Below are 18,695 nucleotides of genomic sequence, written 5' to 3'. Positions count from 1 at the left end.
TACTTTCCTGGTTTCCCCCACATCTTTTTTCTGTGGTAGCCTCTCAGGTAAAAATCACAGGTCTCTACCTACTTAGATCTCAAATGCTCATGAAGCAAGTTTCCTGATATTGGATTGTTACATATGTACAGACTTATGTCAAACATAACTGACACCACTCTAATCAGCTATTTCACCATCTTCTTTGCCTGTGAGGCTTTTTACACAGTAAACTCGTGTAGTGACAACAATAAAAATATACCTTGATAATTAAACATTTTTCTTTGGTCAATTTGAGAAACCACAGCAAAGAGCCAAAGCCATTGTTTAGGATATGAAGAAGACTGAAGAAAGCAAGAGATAAGTCAAGAAAATCAAAAAACAATGAGCTAACACAAAGCATGCATTTTGAAAGACCAGGAGATTGTAGAAAGAAGGAAAGACAGACGGAGATAAAGAGGTTTACTACATTGAGGACCCGAGAAAGAATCAATGAACTACAGTGGGAAACTGCAAGGTGTCTCCCTTCTTTGTTCCATAAAAATAAAAAATTCAGCTAAATGTACATTGTTGCATTACCGTTGAATAATCTTGCATCAAAATGTAATCATAAGTATGGAGAACGGACATAAAACTGTATAGTCATTCACAAAGACGTACACAAGGCACATATATGTAAATTTGTTTAACTTGTGCACGTTTAAACACTGAAAGCAACATTTATTTGCATAATTGAAGTCAGTCTGGTTTAATTGCTGGGCAATTTATAGCTAATATTTAGAACCAATATCTCTTCTTACTATGGTAGCACCTTTTCTTTCTCATAATTCAGTAATGCTTTACAAATTATATGTTGAAAAAGTTCATGCAGAAATAATCCTTGATTATTTAATGTGGTTGTGTGCTTTAATGATCCTACTCAGTCATTCCGATGTTATCATAGGAGGAGGCCATTCGGCCCATCGTGCCCGTGCTGGCGTTTTGAAAGAGCTATCCAATTAGTCCCATTCCCCTGCTCTGTCCCCACAGCCCTGTACTTTTTTTCCCCCCTTCATTTATCCAAATCCCTTTTGAAAGCTATTATTGAATCTGCTTCTACCACCCTTTCAGGCAGTGCATTCCAGACCATGACATCTTGCTGCATAAGAAAATGTTTCCTCATGTTGCCTCTGGCTCTTTTGCCAATCACCTTAAATCTGTATCCTCTGGTTACCGACCCTTCTGCCACTGAAAACAGTTTCTCCTTATTTACTCTATCAAAATATGATTTTGAACACCTCTATCAAATCTCCTCTTAACCTTCTCTGTTCTAAGGAGGACAACTCCAGATTCTCCAGTCTTTCCACATAACTGAAGTCTCATCCCTGGTACTATTCTAGTAAATCACTTCTGCATCCTCTCAAGGCCTTGACATCTTTCCTAAAGTGTGGTGCCCAGAATTGAACAGAATAATCCAGCTGCAGCCTAACCAGTGTTTTATAAAGGTTTAGCGTAACTTCCTTGCTTTTGCACTCTATGCCTCTATTAATTGGCACCCCATCTGCCACCCTAAACATTCACTCCCTTCACCACCAGCGTAGTGTGTACCATCCACAGGATGCACTGCAGCAACTCGCCAAGGCTTCTTCGACAGCACCTCCCAAACCCGCGACCTCTGCCACCTAGAAGGACAAGAGCAGCAGGCACATGGGAACACCACCACCTGCACGTTCCCCTCCAAGTCACACACCATCCCGACTTGGAAATATATCGCCGTTCCTTCATCGTTGCTGGGTCAAAATCCTGAAACTCTCTTCCTAACAGCACTGTGAGAGTACCTTCACCACACAGACTGCAGCGGTTCAATGCGGCGGCTCACCACCACCTTCTCAAGGGCAATTAGGGATGGGCAATAAATGTCTGCCTCGCCAGCGACGCCCACATCCCATGAACGAATAATAAAAAAAATAAAGCCCAGAATCCCATGCTTATTTTAGCAGCCTTCTCAACTTGTCCTGCAAAGATTTGTTTACATATACCCCCAGGTCTCTGTGTTCCTGCACTCCCTTTAGAATTGTACCATTTATTTTATATTGCCTGTTCTCATTCTTCCTACCAAAAGGTATCACTTCACATTTCTCTGCGTTAAATTTCATCTGCCCTATTTTCTCTCCTCCACAGTTTGTGTATTCATGCTGACAATAGGTAGCACAGGTTGTTCAAATGCTTTAGTGTTGCTTATGGCTAGTTAATGAAACAGGACCCCGGCTAATTCATTCCTCTCTTTTCTGCTTCACATCCTATATGACACCTTCACATGTTGCTGAATCTGATGACCAAATTGAGATCATATCCCTGCATTATTTTGATGGGGTGTTGCTGTGCTCTACTGAGAATTTGTGTTACGCTTAATTTAGAATTTTGATTATACAGGTTTGATCCTGCATCTGTACACTTTTCACACTGTGAATTCAATGAAGTTGCATCCAATTGAATCGGATTTTTAAAATCACCTACAACCTTTAAATGCATTCAGAATTTAAACGTAGATAAAATTAATTCAAGCCCACGTTGACAATACTAAGGAAAAATTTAAACTCACTTTTACAAAGATTCCACTCACCATTTCTACCTATTTTTATTGGTATATCAAATGGAATATGGTCCATATAAAATGGAATTCCATAAAAGTGATTATGAAAGCAACAGATTGAGTAGGGTTGCCAACCCTCCAGGAAATAAAGATTGATCTCCTGCATATTCATGCGAGCAAAATCAAAATAGTGTGCTTTTTTGTTTTCTTTAAATACTTTAGTTTATTGGTTATAAAAATATTGGAGATGGGAAAAACACCTGGTTGACTGGGCAAGGCTGGTGGAAATGGGTGGTCACATGATGAAAACTCCAGGAATACATGCAACCAGAGTTGGCAGCCCTACAACAAAGTTAACATTTTGGCTGATTGCCACCAGTCATTTCTCTCCCCCCTCTCCCAGCCAAATCTCAATCACATGGCTGTGATTTTGCTTTCTTTAATGAGGTTACCCCACAGCAACTAAACTTTGAATCTTAAAAGCCTCACTTCATTACAGTTCTAATCATGAGATTGTAATATTTTAATTAAATGACAACAATGTTTGTAGAGAAAATCAGTGTGGTATTTATGGTATTACGAGACATATGCACTGCAATTATGGTAAACATTTACTAGTAATGCGTATCATATGCTTAATGTGGTATTTTGTAGTTACTGATAAATGCCAAATTGGGAGCGAGGTTTTAAACATTTTTTTTTAAAGACATCAATAATGTTACAAGAGACAAATCTGAACTGTATGCGTGTTTCAAATCACCACATAATTTGTCTACATTTCAGTCAAAATTGGACTGATAATTGCCATCTCGGGGTCCATACTGACTCTAATGCCCTCCAGAACGATGCTACAGCTTTATTAAAATGCACTGACTGAAATTGTTGACTGTTTCACACGATTATCTGAGCTATTAAATACTCAGGCTCCTGACACACTGGTATCATCTTCAGAAGTGAAACTGAAAATTTCCTACACGCACTAACTATTTTTAAAGCTTCAGTGCTACACAGCTGTTCTATTTTCCAATTATAAAAATTCCTTTAACATTTTTCATTCTATACTCAACAGATCCCAGCAGAAGTCAAGCACAGGAAAGCCTGGCTCATGTACTCGGGCCTGTCTGCCATTCTTCATCCCTGGGTTTTGTTTCTATGATTTATGGAAGCTCAGACCGGAAGCATGGAGGTCAGCAATGATATACAAACCACATATTGATCTCGGAGGTTAAAACTATGGAATAAACTGCATTTAAAAAGAGCAAGAGATAGCATAGTTTAGCAGATATCAAATACATTAAAGCAATTATGCAGCAAATAGCAGTGCAATTTCCAAGGTTTAAAAAAAAAACCTATTATAATTTCATTATTGTGATTATTAATCATTCTTCAAAAAGGAAATCTGTTCCCCCATGAAATTAGACATAAGTTTTATTATCTGTACAAAACAAAGTTCTATGTTTATTTAAAGAACATATGGTATTACCTCCATCAGTTCAAGCTACATTGGTGACAATGCAGCCAGCAGAGGTTGCTTTACTCCATTATTACTGTGTGCATAAAAAGGATTATTTAAGTAATCATCTTAAAACTCTCTAATTTATTTGCATTACTTAAATCTTTTCCTCATTTAGTACATGTACATATCAAAAGAGGTGACATGTTCTTATGCTGATGTCTCTAATACATGTCAAATGATTGATGTGATTTTAAAACTACATAAATCCAACATAAAAAACAATTTTATTTAACATAGAAATTAAAAAGCTTATTAAACTGGAAAAGCCTTTTCAATTTAGCAATTCCTTCTGAACCTTCTTAACAGCAGGAACATAGTGTCTACGGCATCTGGCAGCTGTACACATTTTTCCAGATTAGTTTGACAAATTTGTAATTATTTCTAATCTTATTACTTCAGAAGATTGAGGTCAGTGCAAACTCCAAGAGGGAAATCTTCTAAAGCTCCGCTGGCAGTAGCGAGCTTTGCAGGAAGCAGGAGATAAGGTGGAAATGCAGGAACTTCACATTTTTGGAGTGAAAATGGGGCCATGCTGCTGGCATTACTATTTAAATGTGTCCCTTGCCTGGATTCCCAACTGTGGGCAAGGGATCACCCATGGCACACTTTGCCCAGTTGAAACGGGCACAGTAGCAATCCTGGGGTCTGGCCTGCCGAAGCAAGTTTCTTGAAAAGGTAGATAGTTGTCCTGTTGGCTGTTAAAATGTTAAATTTTAACAATGTTCCATTTAAATAAAAATCGCGAGAGATATAAAACAGGCTGCCGATTTGCCACTGCCCGTTTTACAATATCGCACAAAGTCCAAATTACCCCCACTGTGTTTATAAGAGCTAATACCTTTGTTATTTCCCTTGTAGAAAGGAGATACCAGCTGAACTGGACTTAAAGGCCCAGGATTTCTTCATAATTTATGGCGCAAATGCTGAGTTGTGTCTTTTTTTCCCGCGAGGAAACTCACCATAAGTGACTTACGCCAGTTTTACACCGGAACTTCGCCAAGTGCAAATTGCCTTGATCATTTGCACCACTCCCGAGTTACGTTCACTGAAATGCCACTTAGTTTATTAACGTAGCTCCACCCCCACACAAAAGACCAGAGAACGCAAGTTTCCTGTAGTCATGCCAATTCTGAATGGGCGTAAATTTCCATCCAAACTTTTAGGTGCAGCAGGACCCAAAATCATATTTCTGGTGTTTTAAAGCGATTTATAAGCTTTTTTAAAAAAAATTCTCTTTATTGAGACCTGCAGTGTATTTTCTATATCTTTGAATTTTTTTTTTATGGCATTAGAATTTGTTACTTTAAAAAGAGAAAAGCTTCCACAATTGCTTTTTCTTAAACATGCAGTGCTTAATGCACATAAATGATGGTTTGATGTCTTCAAACCTTAATTTTCATGACATTAGTACGATAAAGAGGGACGTAAATGGTGTATTTGCGCTTTCCTCAGACCTCGATTCTTTACGCTGATTTCCGCTTGTTTTACACCTGTTTTTACATCTGTTTATGCTAATGAGATTCACAGGAAATTTGGGGGTAAATTCTTGCCGGCTCAATCGGCGTAAAAACGGGCATAAATTTTGGCATATCTTTATGTTACACCATTCGAAGAAATTCCAGATCAAAGATTTTACTAAGTGGTGACTTCCCTTGAGTGCAGGATGTAAGAAATGTAAGAAGATTTCTCATAGTAACCCTGTAACCTGCTTGCAACGGCAGGGTTTGCACTCAGCTAATGATCAAGCAGTATCTGGCCAAAGAAATATAATTATTAAAATCAATAGTTGCTATCCAAGAAGTAACCATGATACTATCAGTAAGCTGCAAACTTTGGTGGCTGCATTTTTGGAAGCAGAAGAAACATGGGGGGAGGGGGGCATGTAATGGCTTTTGGGTAACGATTATTAAAAGTTATGGCCAATTTAAAAACCCTTTTCCAGGTTTTAATTTTAGTGCAAAAACAAAAAAAAGAGAAAAAACTTGTGGAAAAAATTGGACCCCAAAAGAGTAATTTCAGAGAAAAATCAGTTAAAGAAGTTTTTATTTTGAACATCAATAAAACTCAAAAAAGCAAGCAATGCTCTTAAAGGTACAAAGAAGCAGTGCTGCTGTACCACTGTGATCTATTTCTTCACTTCTGTTTGCACCACAACTTCCCTCAGTCATAACTTGCAGCCATTTACCTGTAACCTCACTAAAGTTTCCAATCCCCATCCAAAGGTGATACAGGCCAAGTTCTCTGGCCAAGCATTTCCTGTCTACAGTCTATTTAACTTAGGGGAAACCATCAGAAATATGAGCTGGACCTACCCTCTGGTCTGTGCATTGGGCAAACTCAATCCCATTTTTCCTCATCATTAAATCAGGATCCAAATGTTTACTTGCACAAGTTTCTCATCCAATTCAAATAAAATCAAATAATTTTATTCCTGACCTATACATTTTGATAAAGCCAGAAACAAAATCATTTTGCCTTCCATTTAACAGACCATGTTCAAAGAATTGTGGTGCTGTTACATCATCTTTCATTGAAGCTTTGGAAGAAAAATTTTACTGCTGAATTCAGCAGGAGAGAAAGGAGACAGGGAAATGGAGAAAGGAGAGAGAGGGAGAAAGGAGAGAGAGGGAGAGAAGCAGATGAGGTCACAGAGAAAAGCAAAGAGTTAAGGGGAGAAAAGCAGCAATGAAAGAGAACTGGAAAGGGAGAGGGAAAGTCTGAAACAGAAGATAGAAGAAACACAAAAAAAAGCAATGCAAAGGCAGAGGTAGGTAAGAGTGACCATATTTTCTGACTTACCATGTGCAACGTCACAGGAGATTGGCTAGTGGAGTATAATAACTGACCTTTCACAATTGACAATTAGGAAAATACATTCACAATAAATGTAAACTTGCAATAAGAAAGCAGTCTTTTACATGATCCAACTGTACGTAAGAAAACATGAACAATTATTCTCATCGGCATTCCTTACTCACTTGATAACCTTGTTACAGTGGGCACACACTGGAGTCCTGTTAGTCCCATCAGGCACCTGTTGTGCTGCCTGGACAATAGAATTTCGATTTTGCTGAGGGGTTGGCTGAGCAGGCTGAGTGAATTTAGTCATTATGGTGGTGGTTTTGTCTGGTGCGTACTTTTCGGCAAAGGAATCGTCAACCACCCAAGGTGGTCTGCATCTTGCAGCAGAGGGAACTGGAGCAGTTCTTGGGGCATTTTTCCCTGAAGAAAGCAAAATAAATAATTTAACACTTTCATGAATCAGATACCATTTTGCCTGTAGTTTTCAAGTTGGACCTTCTTATGGGATTGCATTCTGGTGATGTATACATTTTGATCTAATACAATCTTTCATTACCTTGTCCATATCTGGCCTGAGTTATGGTCACTTAACCATTGTAATATATCTCAACAAATTATATTATCCTTCACCTTCCATTGGTAAGACCGACACATCAAATGGAACAAGTCACAATCCTGTAGGCAGGATTTCACTAAGACCAATGACTTGTCAGCCATTCACCTCATACAAGGGATCTCCCATTTCACCATGCATAGTTATGCATAATTCCTGCAGCTCACACCAACTAAAGATTTTGAAGGTGTTAAACTATAACTAATCTACCCCTTTCAATAAGTAAGTTGAAGTCAAGCCCAGACAGGGCATCAACGCTCCTCAGGCACTGGATACCTTCCAGAAGGATTTTTGGAGGAGTTGCCAGGAGGGCATCATTTCCATCTTTACTACAGAGCAATGAAGAAAAACGTAGCACCCTCTTTTCTCGTATTCAAGGTGAGGAGAGGCGAAGAGAGATATCAGATCTTTGGGCACTAAACAGTCATAAAAAGTGATAAAATAAGGAGAATTTTGTATTATATTTTTATTTGACTTTAGACAGACAGGCCAAACATGATCTGAAAACTGAACAGTCAGCTGTGTCTCTAAGGGAATTCATGGTTTCTTTAGCAAGGAGGCCAATACACCTAACCAGCTTCACAGACTGTGGAAATGGAGAGATGTGTTTTGGACAGATTCTCTTCATCTTGTATCAAAACTTCTGCTGAGAAGCTAATTAAGTCAAAATTTGCTTGACAACAAGAACTGGCTGGTTTGCAATGTCAACAGCCTGGGGGATAGTTGAATTCAATTACTATGATGGCTGAACCATTAAAGGGAAATGTTTCAATTAAGATTAATATCCTTCCTCAAGGTGTGAGCTCCGTTGTGCTCTCAGGCTCCTAGTGCATCACAAGGCATGGCTACAACTTGAAAGCTGTCCAATGGCAATATATTACAGCTGTTTATTCAGCTTCAGTTCTATCATATTCTGAACTCTGGATTGGTCATTTATATCAACCATGTGATTGACAGAAGACTTTCATGCAGTTGCTCATTAACTTATGAAGAAATGTCTTTTGGAAGGAACATTTTAAATTCTTATGGAGTGATTTTCTATTGTTTAAGTATTTTAACCTTAAGCAATTTTCAGGGTATGGCTGCTTTTATGTATAACTATTTGTAAATTAATCTTGTTTTAGCCTGTACATATTGATCTGTGTGGTGTTTTCCATTTTTTGGAGAAGACAGGAGAACCTGGTGTGCAACCTAGCTGATTTCTGGTGAATGGTAATAACAAAAAAGTCATAGTTAGTCTTGGACAAACTCTCTTAGAAGCACAAGTATTGGGGCACAGATTTCAGTTTGTTGGAGTCATGACTGAAATATTGAAAATCACTGGCTCAAAAATGAAGTATTTTTGTCTAAATTGAGCTAGATATTAGCTTTTCTAATTTTATCAGAGGTTAAAAACCAGCTTCATTTTACAAAATTCAAGTTACAACTAAACTCAATACAATACTGCAATGATTTATCTACTGGACTACTTGAAAGAGGAGCCAAGGCACACAATTCAAATATGAACATGCTGTGTGATTTGTTCAAACATGTGTTTGGTTGGCAGCTCCTTTTGAATTAAATAGTGATTTAAGTTCACAAAGCCCTGGTCAGCATCTGGTGGTACTATTAGCTTGCAACATTCAAATCAGCAAGTTTAATCAAGAGACTTCAAAGAGAGGTCGTCTGACTGGAACTGCCGTGGAGAACATAAACCAAACAACTGCTATAGCTGGCAAGGAAATGATTAGTAAGGCAACTGCATAAAGAGTATATTCATAGCTTTAGTACTAGAGTTGTGCACTATTTACATTTTTAAAAAATTCGTTCATGGGATGTGGGCGTCACTGGCGAGGCCGGCATTTATTGCCCATCCCTAATTTCCCTTGAGAAGGTGGTGGTGAGCCATGGTCTCGAATCGCTGCAGTCCGTGTGGTGAAGGTTCTCCCACAGTGCTGTTAGGAAGGGAGTTCCAGGATTTTGACCCAGCGACGATGAAGGAACGGCAATATATTTCCAAGTCGGGATGGTGTGTGACTTGGAGGGGAATGTGCAGGTGGTGGTGTTCCCATGTGCCTGCTGCTCTTGTCCTTCTAGGTGGTAGAGGTCGCAGGTTTGGGAGGTGCTGTCGAAGAAGTCTTGGCGAGTTGCTGCAGTGCATCCTGTGGATGGTACACACTGCAGCCACAGTGCGCCAGTGATGAAGGGAGTGAATGTTTAGGGTGGTGGATGGGGTGCCAATCAAGCGGGCTGCTTTGTCCTGGATGGTGTTGAGCTTCTTGAGTGTTGTTGGAGCTGCACTCATCCAGGCAAGTGGAGAGTATTCCATCAGAGTCCTGACTTGTGCCTTGTAGATGGTGGAAAGGCTTTGGGGAGTCAGGAGGTGAATCACTCACCGCAGAATACCCAGCCTCTAACCTGCTCTTGTAGCCACAGTATTTATATGGCTGGTCCAGTTAAGTTTCTGGTGAATGGTGACCCCCAGGATGTTGATGGTGGGGGATTCGGCGATGGTAATGCAGTTGAATGTCAAGGGGAGGTGGTTAGACTTTCTCTTGTTGGAGATAGTCATTGCCTGGGAGTTGTCTGGCGCGAATGTTACTTGCCACTTATCAGCCCAACCCTGGATGTTGTCCAGGTCGTGCTGCATGCAGGCTCGGACTGCTTCATTATCTGAGGGGTTGTGAATGGAACTGAACACTGTGCAATCATCAGCGAACATCCCCATTTCTGACCTTATGATGGAGGGAAGGTCATTGATGAAGCAGATGAAGATGGTTGGGCCTAGGACATTGCCCTGAGGAACTCCTGCAGCAATGTCCTGGGGCTGAGATGATTGGCCTCAGACAACCACTACCATCTTCCTTTGTGCTAGGTATGACCCCAGCCACTGGAGAGTTTTCCCCGATTCCCATTGACTTCAATTTTGCTATGGCTCCTTGGTGCCACACTCGGTCAAATGCTGCCTTGATGTCAAGGGCAGTCACTCTTACCTCACCCCACCTCTGGAATTCAGCTCTTTTGTCCATGTTTGGATAAAGGCTGTAATGAGGTCTGGAGCCGAATGGTCCTGGCGAAACCCAAACAGAGCATCGGTCAGCAGGTTATTAGTGAGTAAGTGCCGCTTGATAGCACTGTCGATGACCCTTCCATCACTTTGCTGATGATTGAGAGTAGACTGATGGGGCGGTAATTGGCCGGATTGGATTTGTCCTGCTTTTTGTGGACAGGACATACCTGGGCAATTTTCCACATTGTCGGGTAGATGCCAGTGTTGTAGCTGTACTGGAACAGCTTGGCTGTTACGTTTACTATACAAGGAGCTAATAAAGTTAGAAACTGTGGTTAAATATATGTCATATTACTATTATTTACTTGTTTACCCACTGTTTTAATAAATTTGTTTGGCATTAAAGCTGAAAATAAGGTCTAGTATTACTCTGCTGCCTCTCAAAGATGAGAAGGATCTCATTGAGGTACAAGATATAACCACAGCTAAAATAATCTGGAAAAATTATCCTGGGTCGCATGATATTTAACTAAATATTAGGAAACATTCTTGTGGAGTGATTTTCTATTGTTTAAGTATTGTACTTTAAGCAATTTTCATTCTCAAGGATATAGGAAGTAAGGGGTCCCTTCATGCATAGCGTGAAACAGTGAAGCCAAAATAAAATGACAGTAAAAAGGGTAAAGAAAAGCAATGTAACAATGACCCTTTTGTAATGAATTGAAGTGTTGGGAGGAAGCCCATATCCTAACAAGGACATTGATGAGTTTAGAAAAGAGCAACAAGAATGATTCCAGGACAGGGGCTTAACTTATGAAGAGAAGCTCAAAATTCAAACTAATTTTCATTGGGGAAAATTAAGATTCACCAGTGCATCATGGTGGTTTTGTATCCTTCAATTTCTCCTCCCCCACCCCCCACATTATACAATGGATAGAATAGAGTATAGCTGCAGCTTAAGTCATGACAACTCCACATCCCACTCCACTCCCATTGTAACTACTTATTTTTGTATGTCTTATGCAAAGCCTCTGTGGTTTAATTTTGACATCAAAACAAAATTAATTCTGGAATGTGATCCAAAACACTAATCAAAATCCTGAAATCCAATGTAATAAAAAGGAATTGAACTTAATTCAGTCCTCTTGAATCAATAGGGTTTTTTTTTCAGCTGTACATTGTTTTTCTCCAGGTTTTGTACATTTTCAAGTATGACACTAGCCGAGGACCTTATCCCTTATAGGTGTGATCCTCCGCCAGATAAATGCCTAGATTAATGGTTGGTCCCAAAACTGTCCAACACTGAGAGCAAGCTACTTGGTCAGTTAGGGGACGAAGAAGGGATCAACTCTTTCAGGTGTCTACATCTGCATATAAGTTTACATAAAGACCATCTTTGATACTGAAACAAACTAATGCTGCAATAGATTGGTAAAGAAAATTTGTATTTGCCGAAGAACATACATACGAATTATGAGCAGAAATTGGCAAGTCGGCCCCTCAAGCCTGCTCTACCATTTGATAAGATCATGACTGATCTGATTGTGACCTCAACCCTACTTTCCTGTCTACCTACTATAACCTTTGACTCCCTTGTTAATCAGGAATCTATCTAACTCAGCCTTAAAAATATTCAATGACCCTGCCTCCACCGCTCTCTGGGGAAGGGAGTTCCACAGACTCACGACACTCAGAGAAAAAAATTCTCCTCATCTCCATCTTAAAGGGAGACCCCTTATTTTTAAACTATGTCCCCTAGTTCTCGTCTCTTCCACAAGGGGAAACATCCTCTCAGCGTCTACCCTTTCAAGTCCCCTCAGAATCTTACATGTTTCAATAAGATCACCTATCATTCTTCTAAACTCCAATGTATACAGGCCCAACTTGTCCAACCTTTCCTCATAAGGTAACACCCTCATCCCAGGAATCAGTCGAGTGAACCTTCTCTGAACCGTCTCTAAAGCAATTATGTCCTTTCTTAAATAAGGAGGCCAAAACTGCATACAGTATTCTAAATGTGGTCTCACCAATGCCCTGTACAACTGTAGCAAAACATCTCTATTTTTATATTCCATTCTCCTTGCAATAAATGACAACATTCCATTTGCCTTCCTAATCACTTGCTGTACCTGCATACTAACTTTTTGTGATTCATGTACTAGGACACCCAGATCCCTCCGTACCTCAGAGTTCTGCAATCTCTCTCCATTTAAATATACTGCTTTTCTATTCCTCCTGCCAAAGTGGACAAGTTCACATTTTTGCACATTATACTCCATCTGCCAAATTTTTGCCCACTCACTTAGCCTATCTATATCCCTTTGCAGACTCCTTATGTCCTCTTCACAACTTACTCTCCTACCTACCTTTGTGTCAACAACAAATTTAGCAATCGTACATTCAGTCCCTTCATCCAAGTCATTGATATAGATTGTAAATAGTTGACGCCCAAGCACTGATCCCTGTGGCACTCCACTCGTTACATCTTGTCAACCTGAAAATGACCCATTTATGCCTATTCTCTGTTTCCTGTTAGCTAACCAATCCTTTATCCATGCTAATGTGTTACCCCCTACACCATGAGCTCTTATTTTGTGTAGTAGCCTCTGATAAGGCACCTTGTCAAATGCCTTCTGGAAATCCAAGTACACCACATCCATAGGGTCCCCTTTATCCATGTTGCTTGTTACTTCCTCAAAGAACTCCAATAAATTAGTCAAACACGATTTCCCTTTCACAAAGCCGTGTTGACTCTGCCTGATTGCATTTGAGATTTTCTAAGTATCCTGCCGTAACCTCCTTAATAATAGATTCTAGCATTTTCCCTATGACATATGTTAAGCTAGCCTGTAGTTTCCTGCTTTCTGTCTCCCTCCTTTCTTGAATAGAGGAGTTACATTCGTTATTTTTCAATCTGATGGGACCCTTCCAGAATCTAGGGAATTTTGGAAAAATTAATACCAATGCATCTACTATCTCTGCAGCCACTTCTTTTAAGACCCTAGGATGAAGTCTGTCAGGACCAGGGGACTTGTCAGCTTTTAGTTCTTATAATTTTTTCAGAACCCTTTCTCCCTTTCCCTGGTAATGTTTTAAGTTCCTCCCTCCCTTTCACCTCGATTCACAATTATTTCTGGCACGTTATATGTATCCTCCACGGTGAAGACGGACACAAAATCTATTCAATTCATCCGCCATTTCCTTATTCTCCATTATTAATTCCCCAGACTCACTCTCTAGAGGACCAATGCTCACTTTAATTACTCTCTTCCTTTTTAAATACCTGTAGAAACTCTTTGTATCTGTTTTTTATATTTCTAGTCAGCTTTCTCTCATATTCTAATTTCTCCCTTATTATTCTTTTAGCCATTCTTTGCTGCTTTTTTATATTCTGTCCAATCTTCTGACCTTCCACTAATCTTCACGGAATTGCATGCTTTTTCTTTCAATTTAATACTATCTTTAACTTCCTTAGTTAGCCGCGGATGGTACGTCCTTCCCCTCGAGTCTTTCTTTCTAACTGGAATGCATCTTTGCTGAGTGTCATGAAACTAATGTTAAGTTCACTCTGCCTCATGGTGATCATTTTTTTTTAAAAAAAGACAGTTGAGATATATTCAACTTTTAGTATCATTTTGGGAAAGCTATAGAATTGACTTAGGAGTCTATTGGCCAGTGGAAGAATAAACAATTTAAGACCTCAAATTTCAGTATTACCTGGATCTTCATAGGACTTAGAGGTGGGCTCAATCGCAGCAGCTAGATGAAATGGACTCCCTGTAGCACCTGTCTCGGGGCTAAAATGACAAAAACAAAACACAATGCTCATCACTCAATATTTCAGTCCATAATTATTTTGGCTGAAGAACGTTCACACATAAGCTTAAGGTCTAAGACAAAGCATCAGCCGAGTAGTGACAGTAAATTTCCTCAGAGGTGAAGATCATCGTGTAGTCAGTTTCTCAACAACGAATGTAATACCATCAATTCAGAAAGACGTGCATCAGTAAAATGGTGGATTACTGTGGTAGAACTAAATTTTATAATTTTAACAAAGTTTAGGTGAAAACAGTAAATACAAAATAAAACTGTGCATTGCTGGGAGTTTCCTTTATTTAGCAAGATCTTAGAAAAATCATCAGTAATCTATGAAAAAATAACCATTAAGACTGTTAAGTCAAAAATGCCCAATTCAAAACAAAGGCCTTGATCTGCTGAAAAAAGATCATTACATTGTAGCTATACTATTTGGATATATGTAGAATCCATACGCATTCAATTTGGCCTTAAAAATCTTTAATTTGCTCCCGGAGAAAAATAAAAATAAAAAAGACAAAACGAATGCATGCACGAGCGAAGGGGAGGTGCAAGAGAAAAAGGAAGTGAGAGAACGCACGAGAGAAAACGCAGGGAGCAAGAGGAAAAAGACAAAGGATGAAAATGGAGGTAAAGAAAGGTAGCCTCTGAAATACAGACAAGAGAAAGTGAGAGCAACAGACAAAAAGACAGCCCACAAAAGAGAGAGCGGGAGCAAGGCTGTGCACGAGAGAATGAACGATTGAGAGAAAGAGCAAAAAGCTACAAACATATTTAAAGATTCCGGGTTAGAGTTTCCATTCGTAATATCAGCGCTCTCCAGGTGAAATCAGCTGAACCAACGCAAAAGATCGGGGGAATGTTAAACGTGAGTTACGTACAAAATCACTTGCATTCGTGTTATCCGTGATCTTTTACGCTGGTTTCAGATTCAATTCTCCCGAATCAGGCCCTGCCCACAAAATTGACCACGCCCCCAGGTCAACTTTACGATATTCTGCCAATTACGCTGGTTCGGGAAGGCTCTTCAAATTGTGCCCATTTTCTTAGGCGCACAGGCACTAGTAGGCACGTTTTACCATAATCAAAAAATATTTAATTTACAAAGAAACTGACTAGTGTACACCAAAGAAACTAGTAAATTATTCAGTATAGATTTTAAAATTAATTTTCAGTGATTGTAAATCAGGTTACTCACAAGTGGAGGACTGGACACTTATTAAAAATGCTTATTTTTCGTGATAAACGCATTTTCAGCTGTATTAATAAAACTGCACCAGGTTACCACTCAAATACATCAAGGGTTCATTTTTAAATGGAAAGGAAAGGAAACGATTACATTCTATTACGCTGCCCAATTGCACTGGTTCATGGAAGATTTTACATTTGTGATTATGCAAATGAATTTTATCGCAAACTTGAATTGCAACCTAACCAGTGTAATTTGGACGCAATTACCCGATTGCGGCCAAAGTGGAAACTCTACCCTGTAGTCTTGACCACAAGTAGCAATACTATAGATACAAAAAGTAAAGTAGTTGTAAAAAAAACCTGCAATATTTCCAAATTGTGAAGATTTTCCCCAAAAAACCATGCGTCATTTTTACATCTCTAGCTACTGATTCATTTACTTCTGTGCCAATTAAAATACACACATTTATTTTCTTTTTAGATCCCCAGTGTTTGAATAAATTGCTAACAGGTTGATCTGTACAACTCAAGGAACGAATACTTTACCGCGATTATGGCTAGAACAGGAAAAAAGAATCATCAAGACGGCCAGTGTTAAAACAGAAGGTGATAGGGAATTCTTAGTGTTTTTAATGAAAGAACAGCAGGTTCATAAAGTTATGCCAAGGAAGGTAAATCAAGTCAGGTTTAAAAGAGCTAAAATGCAATAAAAGCAAAACACATATAAATCCAATAATATTATTTGTTTGGCCAATCTTGTTTCCTCATCTCCTGAAGGCACCATCTCACACTGGGGTTACGGATCAGGATTGCCGGCAGGGAAGTGGTGGTGAACAGCCATCTGGAACAGGAATTCTTCCTCTCCAGTAATTTTTCCTCTCCGCAAACCCAAGCAGCTGACGTCAATAGTGGCACCTCTACTGCCAAACTGGCTGAAATGAGCTGACTTAGGACAAAACAGGTACAGATCTTTAACTACTTTTGTAATCGAGACTCAGTACTACACCAGGCAGTCCATTTATCCACTAAATCACGAGGAGATTATAAATGAACATTTCAGTTTCTATGTACTGCTTCATCTGCAATCCATGGTTTATTTTTCATTTGTACATTAAAACCAAATAATGCCCTTAACAATGTAGGATCAATGGTAGCGACATCATGTACTTTCAGTATTAAAATGTGTAATCACTCCCTTTTCCATCTCCTTTCTCCTCCTCAAGTAAAAAGACACTTAAATTATGTAGCATTTGTGATAACATAGCAGAGGATCACACTAAAAGAACTACAGAAAACAATTATACGCATGTACAGGAGTACACAGTGGCCAAATACATCTACAGAAATACAGCCACTTGAACAATAAACTTTTTCTTGATGTAATGTAATAAAATGTACTATCATGGTTATCTACAACAGACACTGCTCTAACTTTGTTTTCCTTTGGAACTTACCATGTTCTCTTGCCAATGATGCATTTAAACACCATCTGCCTTCTATATTCTGCAAATATAATTCAGTCGCATTTCCTGACATTAATGAGGTAGAATTTCCTGTAGCAGTAATAGGGAAGTTATGCCCAAAGTTACACTGGTTCGTACGCAGGCTTTGCCAATGTCAATTTACGCTGAAATTCCCTATGCATTTCATTAAACTATGCCGGAATGTAAAAACCCAGCATGATTTAAATGTAATGAAGAAATGCCCTGCTTCCATGATATATCAGACGGTTCCAACATTGCCCAGACTCTCACTGAAATTGGATTTTGGAAGTAATCAACTCATGTTATCCCATTACATAATATTGTTTATTAATGAATTCATAAAGTTGTTAAAAGAAACAATTAACTAAAGGTGATATGATTAAGTTTGAACCATGTAAAAGTTCATGGCTTATAAGTCAGGGATACTTGGATTTGTTGAACGTACAATAATCCATTCTTGAATGTAAAAGTGTACTTTGTGTTTACCTTTGGTTGTACCTCATCTAATTAATTACCAAGAAATTGTTGGCATTTTAATTAAATACTAGACAAGTCAACACACTGGGATATCTAATTTCTAATTTCAAGTTAACAGTTACTGATCTCCCATTGGAAACTAATGTCCTAACGAAAAGTATACACCAATATTCACTTAATTAAATATACACCATAAAGAAAATACGCAGAGCAACTGTGAAGGAAATATCTATTTATAATCAATGTTTCTATATGATAGATTACAAACAAGGTATATAAATTTAAATAGTTTTATAAAATATTGTTCCTTCATGAATTTCATTTCTCAAATATGAAATGCTATAACTACATAAAGTTTTATAGTAGCACATACAACTCCAAACTAAACATGCTATAAAGCATTTGGTAAAATTCACAGCAAGGCTGATAATTTTCTACACAGATATTTGGCTTAAATTAAATGTCTGAGCATTTTTATTTTTAAAAAAGTTATATAATGAGCATTTATGTTTTTATTTTCCCAGTTGTATGCCTAATTATTTAGAATTGTGTACTGTTTGAGTTAGTACCTACCTTGATGTATATATTTATGATCTTTATGTTGAACTCCAGATAATTAATTTCAGATTTTGTTGTCTGGGATTGACTTTATTATAACCCTTTCCTTTCCTACTGGAGCTGTAAATCTGATAAACTACTTGACAACTACATCTACCCCCTCCCCAATCCACAACCTCTTTCATAAACTCCACCAGGGACGATGAACATCTATATTACAAGGAACAGCTTCCTTCGAAGGTTTGGCATGTGAACTGGGTAGAATAATTATTGCTCCTTTTCTTTAGCTTCTTATAACATTTAGAATCAGCCACACTTGGAATCAGAATGTTGAGAGAGTTAGGACACAAGTGATTATGTGTGGAACATTGAAAAAACAAATCTAATACAACTCCGAAGGCTAAAGAATACTCCTTTGATTTTGACAATGGTGTTTCTCAAATTTCTTCCGAAACCTGTGCCCATCTGCAATCTAAGTGCAATCTTTTTTTCTCTTCGATTCATTTGGCAAACATGAAGCAGATGTATGGGATGGGGTCTGAATTTTAATTACTACAAATACCTGATGCATAAGAAATTAAAAATCATTTTCATATGGAACAGAGGAAATAAATATCAATCATTAATCTAACATAACTTTAATCAACCATTCTAATGAGGTTTGAATCAAATCACATTTGACTACTTTAAACTTCCAA

At 38.5% G+C, this 18,695-nt stretch overlaps 1 protein-coding gene across 2 annotated transcripts in view; it reads right to left on the bottom strand.

Annotated features, from left to right (window-relative positions):
• pdlim7 (PDZ and LIM domain 7) overlaps positions 1-18,695 on the bottom strand; it is a 134,047-nt gene that overhangs the window by 11,628 nt on the left and 103,724 nt on the right. For both annotated transcript variants that reach the window (XM_067996346.1, XM_067996347.1), the window contains exons 5-6: positions 14,189-14,268; positions 7,046-7,289 (exon numbers count right to left, since the gene is read on the bottom strand). In XM_067996346.1, the coding sequence (XP_067852447.1) occupies positions 7,046-7,289; positions 14,189-14,268 (324 nt within the window). The remainder of the gene's footprint in view (positions 1-7,045; positions 7,290-14,188; positions 14,269-18,695) is intronic.

This window comes from Heptranchias perlo, chromosome 14 (assembly GCF_035084215.1).
Source record: "Heptranchias perlo isolate sHepPer1 chromosome 14, sHepPer1.hap1, whole genome shotgun sequence".
NCBI lineage: Eukaryota > Metazoa > Chordata > Chondrichthyes > Hexanchiformes > Hexanchidae > Heptranchias > Heptranchias perlo.
The sequence above is the reverse complement of the archived record's forward strand: the minus strand, read 5'-3'. Positions and strand labels throughout refer to the sequence as shown.